Raw genomic sequence first — 12,510 nt, forward strand, 5'->3', positions numbered from 1 at the left:
AACAAGAAATCATCATTCCAAAACTAGGGTTTTCAAGAAAACCCACCTCAAGGTTCAAGAATCAAGATTTAGGAAATCTTCTCCAAAACTCAAGTCTCTAATTCAAGTTTTGGAGCATTACCAGGTATGTAGAGTTACTATCTACGTGTGGGAACATCATTGTTCTTCCCCACGCCTCCTAATCCATAAAGTATGAAACTTTACAAAACTAGGGTTTCTATTCTATACTATGCTCATGATAACCCTAGGCCCATGTCCATCATTATATTATGTATGTATTGCTATGATTCTATCATTGTGTTCTTAATAACTCCATATGATTATTGAGAATTAGTCTGTAATCCATGAAAAACCCATATCTCGTATTCCATGGGTTCTAGCATGCATGTTTTTAAATAAAAATGATTATTTCATGAATATCCTACATGTCTACAAGTTTTCATGCAACTATATTATATAATTACTTTCATGCTATGATACAAGATACATACATACTAAATACAAGTTATTTCATGAAACCATATTTACAAGTTATTTCATGAAACCATATTTACAAGTTATTTCATGAAACCATGTTTACAAATTATTTCGTGAAATCATGATTACAAGACAAGTACAAGTTAATTCATGAAAATCATGGGCTTCTTAGCCAACTATGTTATGTTCATGTTTTTGGGAGTTGCACGAATTACCGAGAAGGCTCAGATAGCCTGAAACTATGTAGCCACCATAGGACGGGGATCGCTCCGCCCAGTTAGGACGATACCTTAATTTTACACTGAATGGATCCATCAGGCACGTTACCACCTTATACCCTGGCAAGGTATGAGGGCTCTGCTAGTCCGGCGAGGTACCAGACTCCACGTACCCACGTGGTGATATCACATGTCGGTTTATGAAATGCTCTCCCTACTTATAATGTTTTACTTATGTTATATATATATATATATACTCATGCTCATGCTCATTTTCATGTCCAGGTTTTCAGTTTCAGTTCTTACCATGTTATTCCATGTCTCATGTTATTTCTTTCAGTTGCTTTACATACCAGTACATTCAATGTGCTGGCGTCCCCTTTTATTGCCCGGGGGCCTTCATTTTGACGATGCAGGTACTGATATACAGGACGACACATCTACTCAGTAGGACAGCATTCGTATCAGCTTATTGGTGAGCCCCATCTCATTCGGGGTTTAGTCAACTTTTGTTTTATGATTAGTTATGCATCTAAGGTATGCTGGGGGCCTTGTCCCAGTAAGTATGTTTTCCAGTCAGACTCTTGATAGAGGTTTCATAGACTAGACAAGTCAGTTATGTTATGTCAGACATTCGGAGTAGTAGAGCCATTTTGGCTCATTCATGTTATTTCCGCACTCATGTTTAAACAAGTATTTTTATTCATTATTATGACTTACTACGTTTTATAAAGGCTCATCATGCATTCACGTTATATTCCGCTCATGTTATGCCTCATGATGGTTCAGCAAGCCATGTGGTTCGCTCGGTCACATGCAGTAAGACACCGAGTGCCGTGTTTCGCCCAGGCCATGGTTCGGGGCATGACACTTTTTCTCTTGGCGGCGGCAGCAAGGACACGAGAGGCACTCGCTGAATCGAACTCGGGTGCCGACGTTGCTGGTTCTGCTGCTGACTCCGTTCTTAGATCCACTGAGCCCTTAGGTAAACTTGAAAATCGAAGGTGTTACAGAAGGGTAGAAGATGCAATGAATACGGATATAAGCCGAGTATTACCGTAGTTCTGGGCGACCCATCGGCCACGTGACAGGTGTCCCCACGTCCGATCGTCTTGGACATGTTGGCTGAGGAGAGCAGCAACCCATTCGTGGAGATCCCGGACGACCGGAGAAATCCAACCCACGGCTAACGTAGATAAGAAGGGTAGTGAGAAGGTGGATAAACTGAAGTTCGACAAAACACACAAGCAATTATTAAAATAATTCAGACTTACGATTACTATTCCACCTTTCCGGAAAAGGCATGTAGTTGTCCGGGATAATGTCCGAGGTTCGCACCTAGAAATATCGCTCTAACCAGCCCCTGTCCCTATCTTCGTCCATTTTTGAGAAAAATGGATTTCGGCTACGCTTTGCGAGTTTTATCACGCCACCCCGGAATAACCTCGGGGAATATAAGCGTATCAAGTGGGCTAGCGTGAGCTCCTTCTCGGTATTATTGGCCAACAGCCGGAGGCAGGCCACGACCCTCCAAACAATTGGACCAATCTGTGCCAAGGTTACGTTATAGGTCCGACACATGTCTAAGATGACCGGGTCGACCGAGGGGTCGAGCTTGAGAGTGAAAAGGTAAGTATACACGTATAAAAAACCTTCCCGATGGTCAGTGACTGATTCGCTTGGCCCGGGGGAAAAAACTTGAACTGAACGGGTGTCCCACCTGCAATCAGCCCGGGCTAAGTCGAGCTTTCCCTCGGTAATGGATGAGGGATATCGTCTCACATCAAACCCTCTATCGGATACCGGAGAAGGTTTTTCGACCTCAAAATCTTTGTTGAAATTAGGTTTGGCCGGTATAATGTCTGAGGCAGTGGGCTCGAAGGTGCTTTTTGCCTTAGGTGGAGAAGTTAGCTCGGTTCCTTGAGACGAAACCGAGGGAATAACATGGGAAGTGGTTTCAGCGTTAGCAGACATTTGGAGATTATGAGGAAAGATTTGGCAAAATTCGAAAGAGAAGCTAAAAGGTGGAGTAAGAGAACAGACAGAGAACTCAAAAATGGCAGAAAACGAGAGGAAAAAGCAGCAGCCTACTCAACAAAAATGGTTAAAGTAGAGAAGTTGGCAGAATCGTTCCTTTTTACGTAATATAGGCAGCGAATCGACAAGAAATGTGAGTTGAAAGGCAAGTGAAGAAGTGAAATGGAGAGGAAGTGAAATGGAGAGAAAGTGAAGAACTGGAAAACAGAGGAATGAATTGAAGAGGTAAAAATGTTCGAATGGGGGGATAAAAGACGTTATATAGGCATGAAATCTGGGCGGTTATAATTCCCAGCCAACCGGAGAGCGCCACGTGTCCCATAATTAATGAGAAACGACTTGAAGCGACGTGCGTTGCGGCAGTTGTCAGAGCTGACCGCCCAGGATGAGACACGTGGCTGACGACAGACGAGACGTGACGCAACTGTTCCCGCCAAAATGAGAAGATAAGAACGGGCATTCGGAACCACCTGTTTTTTATTCATCCACTTCCCGTTACTCCGATAAATCTGCGGTCCGGGAAGTGTGGGGACTATCTGTATACGGTAAAAATCGAATATATGTTAGGCCGGTGAGGCCGGTGACCGAGGGTAGAAAGAGATCAACACGGGTATGGAGATTTGCTTTCTAGATCGGAGGAGTGCTCGAATCGAGGAAAGGGAAGAATATTGTTGGTCCGATTTTCCCGTAGCCGTTTGCTCATGGCCTTTCCTCCGGCTGATTGTGGCCGTTAGTCCGTTTGATCGTGGCCGTTGGTCCGGGAGATCCGTTGCGCGACTGCCACGCGTCGGTAACGTCCTGCCATGTTCAACTACCAATCGTACGGGTGTCAGACCGTACGGCCAACCTAATCCAACCTAATTCATTTCAGAGTTTTTTCTTTATTTTTTAGTCTCTCAGATTGTATGAAGCCTATAAAGCAACACTATATATAAGGGTCATTGCCCACTTTTGAGGGGTTGGCTTCATCATCTCAAGAACTCTTGTAATAACAAAAATATATACGAATCTCTCTCAATATCGTATTTTGATCCGAACTTGTTGTGTTCATCTCTTAAATTTGTTCAATCGAGTATTACTCATATATTAGTATACACCTAAATCTATAGCGAATCTCGGGTCATTATTGCTCCCTTCATATCATATCATACATATCTTTTTTCCTCCAAAAAATTGAGGCTTAACCACGTATCCTATACCCACTCATAAATTTAATTAATTATTCAAATTCGGGGTAAACAAACATAAGCCACGTAATTACAATAAGATTTTATGTTAGAGCAAAGTTGAGAAAAGGACCAAAATCATCCATAATGTTTGGGTTTGGATCAAAATCATACATATTCTTTCACATGGTGCACTAATAGTACATTATGTTTGCATAAGTGGTGCACTTTTAGTCACAATCCCAAATAAATTTAACGGAAAAGAACAAAAATGCCCTGAACTTTTAGAAAACGTATAAAAATACCCTTTATTCATCTATTTTGCTAAAACTACCCCTCAATTCAACTTTTTGGCTCATTTATTCCCCTTGACTAACAGACAACATTAATTTTTTTTTAAAAAATAAATAAATAAATTGCACATGACATTTTATTACTGAAAAATTGATTTATTCTTTTAAAAAGAAATCTGAAAAATCGTTATTTGTAGAATAAGGAAAAATAATTTTTCAACATCCATTTCTTTAAAAAAACAAATGTAGTAAGCCTTTTATATATATATATATATATATATAAAAAAAACAGAATTGGATTTTCATTAAAACATGTGGAATTTTTTTTAGTTTGGAAAAAAAAATTTAACGGGTGGAAACCCCATTTTTTTTTAGAAAATTCAATTTTTAAATCTGAAAAACTGATTGTTTTTTTTAAGTAAAATGTGCAAAACTAATACTCCATAATTTTCTTCTAGATTTAAAAAAAGATAGTTTTCTGGTTTTTTTTTTAAACACAGTTTTTCCATAAAAAATTTAATTTTTTCAGATTTTTATAAAAATCCAATTTTTCACATTTTGAAAAGAAAAAAAATTAGTGTTGTCCGTTAGTAAAGGTTTTACTCGTTAAAAAAAAGTTTTCGAAATTTAAAAAAATTCCAAGGTTTCAGATTTCTTTTTAAAAGAATAAATCAATTTTTCAGTAATAAAATGTCATGTGCAATTTTTTTTTTTTTAAAAAAAAATTAGTGTTGTCTGTTAGTCAAGGGGAATAAATGAGCTAAAAAGTTGAATTGAGGGATAGTTTTAGCAAAATAGATGAATAAAAGGTATTTTTATACCTTTTCTAAAAGTTCAGGGGCATTTTTGTTCTTTTCCGTTAAATTTATTTGGGATTGTGACTAAAAGTGCACCACTTATGCAAACATAATGTACTATTAGTGCACAATGTGAAAGAATATGTATGATTTTGATTTAAACCCAAACATTATGGATGATTTTGGTCCTTTTCTCGAGCAAAGTTAGTCAAAGGAAGAATCTTCAAACGTGGTTCCGCGTGCAGCCTTTAAATAATGATAGTGCAATGAGACAAATATAAAGTGAGCAAAAATGACGTGTTAGGGTGATGTAACGTACAATCCCCTTTGTTACGTTTATGCATCTCTTTCTTTCATACGTTTATTTATTTTATTTTCATTTCATACGTTGATGCAATTCTCTCACCAATCGCTATCTCAATGCCTTTTCCCTCTTCATTTTTTCTGAGTTCCAAAAGTGAAATATTGAGATAATTAACTGTTAAGAAGTGATTAGCTTAAGATAAAATATCATTTTCGAGATAGGGATATATGTTGTCCTATATATATGGTTTACATAAAATGGCGTATTTGATTAAATTATAATAGCAAAGATGATTTTTTTTTCTGCCTGAAAATTATGAGCTCTATTCTTTTATTCTAAGGCTGGAAAAAATGTATTTTAAACAACACTTAAAATTGGCAAAACACCTCGGGATTTCTCTAACTTGACACCTTTTTTTGGTGCACATTTGAATTATTTTTGGTTCTGATTACCCCCTAAATTTGGTTGTTTGATCCCCTTAGATGCGGATGTGGCAAAGAATATGAATGCACTCACTTTTAGGTACGTGTAATTGAAAAATATCGAATAAAATTAATCACTTTTAAATGTAGTATTTTCCAAGACCGTTAATTGCCACAACTAAAAAATGTATCCAACAATGATTTTTCAGTACTTTTACATTACTAAAAGCTATAATGTTATTTACGGTATTAGCATATTTGTTTTTCAAAAAGGAAATCTACAAGCAATACTCTCAAAATCAAATTAACTAAACACCAAAAAATAGTTTTCTAGGACGAAATCCAAAACAGATTCTTCCAAAACAAAATGAAAGCGAATCTATTTCCTAATCTAAATGCAGTGAATATTGCAGCACGTGTTTCCACGTTCACACACACCTTGGACATATATTAAAAAAAAAAAAAAAAGTGGCTTTCTCATATCACCTAGCCAATAAGGTGCTGACGAATACAAACCAGGCTTTTTTTTTACTTTAACTAGAATTAATTTAAGTCATGATACATTAAAAAAAAAATAAGGATAAAACTGCAAGCCACAGTTAAAGATGACGGGATGATTTAGATATCTAAGCCATTTTGGTTTATATGTTAAGGATCGGCTAATAAATCAATAAATTGTTTCCATTGTTTCCCTTATAATTTTAATTTTATTTTTATAACATTATATAACCGAGTGTCGAGCATATAAGCATAACTACAAGTTCTTCAGCTTTGAGGTGTCTGATAAAAACGAAATGTGCTTTGAGTGGCAATAAAATTAGTTTTCCAATGTTAGCTAGACGAAAAAATAAAATGATATGTATTACTGTACTAAAATGATATGTATTTACCGTACTATCTCTCCTTAATTTAACTCAGGTATCTCTAAAATATAAATACAACACTCCTTTTCTTTTCTCTTATTTGGTTTGGCTATATTTGTATTGATTAAAACACTTAATATATGTCTTAAATATTACTGTAATTAAAGTCTTTCACAAAATATTGCTTTTTTTATTTAAATAATAAATGAACTTTAGTGCTTTATTTTTCATAATTCAACATGTAAAAACAGTTTTTGATTATCAAATACCACTAAATAAAAAATATCTGCAAAATGTATCAATAGAACTCGAAAACACTTGTCTGAAAAGCTTAGTCAATCATGCTCTTATCTTAATCTTGCCCAATTACACGCTTAATTCTTGTTAGGGACCGTGTTTGTTTGTGTTTCAAAATGTGACATTTGCACCTAAAATTGGAATCTCCTCCATCATCAATAAGTAAATCTAATAAAACCCCACATAATCTTCAATTTTTGACTATTATATTTGAACTTGGAGAACACTTATATGAAGTACAATGTCAATTACTGACCCAGGAGTGATGAAATCATGAAATCACCGAGTAAAAGAAGAAGAAAAAAAAGGACATGTAGCGTGGTGGCCCAAACAAACGCACTCTTTGAATTAGTCATTGTAGGGTCTGTTGAATACTCGTATTATCTTGAATTTAATTCCTCCATAGGAAAGGGAAAAAAAATCCTAGACCTAAGAAAGAAAATTCCGACTAAGTATAATCACAGTCAATATTTGTTCCCCTCTCTCTCTTTCCATTTTTTTCCCTCTTTATATCCCCTTTGCTTCCTTCACTTTTTTTCTAACCATCCCAATAGCAACTTCACTCGCTCTCTCCTACTTCTTTCTTGGCAACTTTCCTCATATCCATTGATTTTTATTACACACACAATTTCCTTTTATCCTCTATCTTCTTGTTTTTGCCTGTCCATTTATCACCATTTATATAGTGCTTAGTTCTTACTTACACATCTCAAATTAAATACAACCTATTTGTCATCATTTTAAGTTTCACAAAATGGAAAAAGTTAAAGCTTTGGAGAAAAAGAAACTGATCAGTCAGTTAACACAAGGGAAGGAACTTGTAAATCAGCTGAAAAAACAGCTTGGTCCATTGGCTTCCCCTGAAGAATGTGATTTACTACTTGGGAAAATATTGTCTACACTTGAAAAATCATTGTCAATTCTGAATTTGAAGGCACTTCTTCTTGATGGTGGAATTAATGCTAATAACTCTACATCTTCATGCTCATCAATTTCATTTCTTGGTAATAATCATAGTCCCAAGAGTGAAGTTTTGGATTCTTCAGTGGATCAATTGGATAAAAATATTGTCTCCAAGAAGAGGTGAATTTTTTTACTCTTTCGGACCATTTTCTTGTAATTCAATTTATTTCTTGGATTGGTTTTTTTTGGTCGGAATTTGTGATTTGGATTTTTTTGGGTTTGCAGAAAGAAATCACAACAATGGACTAATCAAATTAGCATTTCTGATACTGGACATGAATGTCCACATGAAGATGGATATAGTTGGAGAAAATATGGCCAAAAAGATATTTTAGGGGCTAATCATCCAAGGTTACAATCCTTTTTCCTTTTATTTCCCTTTATTTTTCTGTGTGTTAACATTAAATTTTTGTCCTTTATGTAATCAACTCAACACTGGATCACCAATTTTTACTTACAATCTGCGCAAAGACAAAACCGTAATCTATTTTTTTTTCCAACCTTTTTAGCAGCTTGCTTTGTGGTTAAATTTCATTTTCAGGACAGAATGTCTTAATACAGGAAGCAACTTGGAATTTTTTTTGGTCTCATGGATAACTACTTAATGTACTGTTATTTCAGTAATTTAATGAACTTCAACTCAGATTTACTTGGAAGTTAATAAATGAGGTGGTCAGCTGCTTTAAAGGCAACTGGCCACTTGCTTCAAATATAAACTACTCCTACAAAGAAGGGATGGCAGTAGATGGGATCATTGAATCACCCTTTTTATTTTCATTATTACGATCCCCATCATAAAAATAAAAAATCTACATCATTGGTCCTAGGTTTTCTCTTGAGAAATTTGGCGTTTAGGCTACTTTACATTCACTGCATATTCATGTGGTCATAAGATAAAACACTTCCAAATATTTTGTCCTTCAGTAGCTGGAGAAAGTACCTTTTCTTTTCTTCTTAAAAGCAAACCAATACGATTTCATCACACATGGTACTTTTTAAGTAGGCGTTTGGACATGCGATTTCATCTCATGAGATAAACATAAAAAAAAAAAAAAATTGGGATTTGAAATCATGATTTTAAAAAATATAAATATAAAATTTGACCCATACATTTATATTTTGTAAAAAAAGACTCATAAGTTGGTAGATATATTTACTAATCATGTTTACCAATCATAAGTTGGTAGATATCTTGTTTGTATCATGTGGGAGGATTATATTAAAGAGTAGTTACATTACTATTCATGTTAAAATTTCCTTTTTATTGAACTAAAGTTTGATTAATTGATGTTATATTTTTTAGAAAGGCCTTCTAGTAGCGTATTAATTTTATCATGAACTATGATTTACTCATTTGGTAAGATTATATAAAAATTGGGAAAATTTTGATGGTTTTCACAATTTGTGAAGTTTTTATGTTTATAAAAAAACTGCAACTTAAGAAATTCAAATTACATGTCCAAGCGGCTCCTTAGTTTGAGACAAGTTGAAGTCATAAATGGCTTTTCTTTTGGCAAGTAATTGTGCCATGTGACAAAAATTCATAGTGGAATGGATAAGAGCATATGGAAACATATCTAGCTGAAACTTAAAGAGAGTGTAGGTACTTGGCTCCTGAAGAAAATGTAATTGGATTTAACTCATATACATTAACAATAACAAAAAGCTTATACTATCAGCGTTATTTAACCTATTATAATATGTCGTATGTTCTTCTAATAGATTTGTGTAAATGCAGGGCTTATTATCGGTGCACTCACAGGAATACACAAGGGTGCTTGGCAACAAAACAAGTCCAACGATCAGATGGAAACTCATCAATCTTTGAGGTCACATACAAAGGAAGGCACAGTTGCAAAGTTGCACAATCAAATATCTTTTCACTTGAAAACCAAAAACGCCAAAAACACAACAAAAAACAAGAACAAGCCATGGAAATATTCAACTCTACACCAAACCATAAAGTTGAAAACTTTAGCATCACAACAAAAGAAGAAGTTTTCACCCCTTTTTCATTTCCTCCTACACCACTAAACCTTGAAAATATTGAAGAAACAAAATTATTTTCCGATTCCATGGCACCATTTTCATCTCCAATAATGTCAGAATTGCCCTCGTACTTGTCCATGTTGACGTCCCAAAATGACGAATTTGGAATGGACCAAATTCTCCAGAGCTCGGATTCGGATCTTACCGAATTGATGTCAACACCAACTTCGATTTCTAATTCCACATTTGGTAGAGACTGGGATTTGTCTGTGGATTTTGAACCTAATGTCACATTTGACATTGAAGAACTCTTCAGTAATTAGACATTAGAAACCCCCCTTGCAAGTTTGTAATAGCAGCAAGTAAGTTTTGTGCAATAATTATTTGTATTTTTTTAGCCAAATTGATCCTAGCTAAAGTCAATTGACTGATGTTTAGAGAAATAGTTAGTAAAAGTTGTAACGTCGATGAATTCGTGTTTGTAATTACAAGCTTTGTTAATTGAAATTCGAGTTATGCGTTAGCATCATCTTGGTTTTCACTTTTTAGTTTTGATATTGAACAATCGCATTTCAATAATTCTTGATACAGTAAACGAGAATTGAGGACAAATGGCACAACAAATCGAAAATCTTAAAATAGTTTTTTTTCCCAGTGTCCGGTACTCGCATTGGAGCCCAACTATATCTGGATTTGCACCGCATAGGGCCCCATTTGGGGAGAAGTGCTCACTACGAAGGATTTCTCCATATCCAGGGCTTGAACCCAAGACTACTGGTTAAAGGAGGAGCAATCTGATCCGCTGCACCACATCCTTTGATGGTGAAGTAATTAGTTAGGCTAGAAGGTAAACTGCAAAATACCTAGATTGTAAAGGGCTAAAAATTACTTTTACTTTTCACAAAAAAAAAAATGGAAATAAAACATAGAACACCTAAAAGAAAAGGAGTTTATGTGGTTGTAGACATTAAAATTTTTATTGGAGTTAAAATAGGACTCAATAAGACGAGTCCAATCCACCTTCAAACTCTAAAACCGGTTAAGGTTTTTTGGAGTCTATTCTACCCTAAATCCTAGATCACGTCTATAAAAGGGGGCACATATTCCCTTGAAAAGGCATCTCGAAAATCCCATAAATCCCTGGGGTATTCACAAAGAGATCAAGGCATGCATCAAATACTGCCTTCATCAAATTGTCCGACGTTCATGGAGATCAAATACTTCCCAAGGAGGTCATCCTATGTTCGAGAAATACGCTACTAATGGCCTCGAATTACGGAGAAAATCTAGGAGAGAAGAATTAAAGGAATAAACAGATTTGTACCAGCATCATCAATAAAATATCTATTTCCTCATATTTTGTTTGTGGTTGCATTTTATTTTCAGCATATTAAAATCTGTTGCAAACAAATTGGCATGCTCAGTGGGACCAAGTCTGCCCTTCATCTCTTCTCTCACAAATCATATCAAATCTCTAGTAATGGGGGCAATCTATAGGGACGAAGCTATTGTTCTCTATCCAAGCGGTTCTCCATTAAAGCTGTAAGGGAGGGAGACGCTCCAAATAGTCTCTCGCCAAAGCCACAAAGTTGCGAAAGAGATACGCTAAGTGACTTCTCGCTAAAGCTACGTGATAGCAGACTCCTCGCTAAAGTTACATGATAGCACTAGGAGAATTTTGTTGTATGGAAAGCAAAGAATTAAAATCTTCTATAACCATAAGGTGCCATAGTTGATATATGGAATGAGGGTTTCAGTTCATTTTTTCCCCTGGAAACTTAAGTGTTGGATTTGGCTCATATTTGGTCAGACGTGAAGTTGCTTTGCTTCCACCAGTACCATCTTATGAAGATGAAAATAAGGTAGTAGTACAGTTGGGACTACTATTCATTGTTCTCCAAGGTATCAATGAAAAAATAAAATTAGACGGTCAATTCATACATCGACATATGTAAAGGTGAAGTGTTTTGGTATTGGGACTCGATGAAAAAAAACTATTCATTGTTTTCACTGGTACTTCAAGTCTAGTCTTCACGGTTTTGCAAGTCTACACCTCAACAAGTCTTAAAGTAGGGGGAATTTGTAGACATCAAAATTTTTATTGGAGTTAAAATAGGACTCAACAAGACGAGTTCAATCTACCTTCAAACTCTAAAGACGGTTAAGGTTTTTTGGAGGCTATTCTACCCTAAACCCTAGATCACGCCTATAAAAGGGGGCACATATTCCCTTGAAAAGGCATCTCAAAATATCACAAACTCATGGGTATTCAAAAAGAGGTCAATATGTGGCCGGATATTTCTTGACAACCAAATATTTCAAGAAGATCCACAATATCCTTTCATGGAGATCAAATACATCCCAAGAAAGTCCACACACACATCCAAATCCAAATCATCCTACGTTCGAGAAATAAGCTACTAACGGCCCTCAAATTACGGAGAAATATTAGGAGAGAAGAATCAAGGGAGTAAACAGATCTTGTACCCGCAATATTCATCAATAAAATCTCTATTTCTTCATATTTTGTTTGTGATTGTAATTTATTTACGCATATCAAAATTTGTTGCAAACAGAGGTATATATGGTGTAAAAAATATTTATATAATCAGGTCATTAATAATTGGTATAAGTAACCTTTCGTTGCTTTCTTATATAGTTTAAGCAAAACAAAAAACATGAAA

General features: G+C 35.4%; 1 protein-coding gene across 1 annotated transcript; it reads left to right on the forward strand.

Moving 5' to 3' along the window:
* The first annotated feature begins 7,336 nt into the window (after positions 1 to 7,336).
* Positions 7,337 to 10,355, forward strand: LOC132645473 (probable WRKY transcription factor 41). The gene is made up of 3 exons (XM_060362471.1): positions 7,337 to 7,957; positions 8,063 to 8,188; positions 9,576 to 10,355. The coding sequence occupies exons 1-3, from the start codon at positions 7,629 to 7,631 to the stop codon at positions 10,147 to 10,149; spliced, it is 1,029 nt and encodes a 342-aa protein (XP_060218454.1). The 5' UTR covers positions 7,337 to 7,628; the 3' UTR covers positions 10,150 to 10,355.
* Positions 10,356 to 12,510: the final 2,155 nt, after the last annotated feature.

The sequence above is a fragment of the Lycium barbarum genome, chromosome 6 (genome assembly GCF_019175385.1).
Source record: "Lycium barbarum isolate Lr01 chromosome 6, ASM1917538v2, whole genome shotgun sequence".
Lineage (NCBI taxonomy): Eukaryota > Viridiplantae > Streptophyta > Magnoliopsida > Solanales > Solanaceae > Lycium > Lycium barbarum.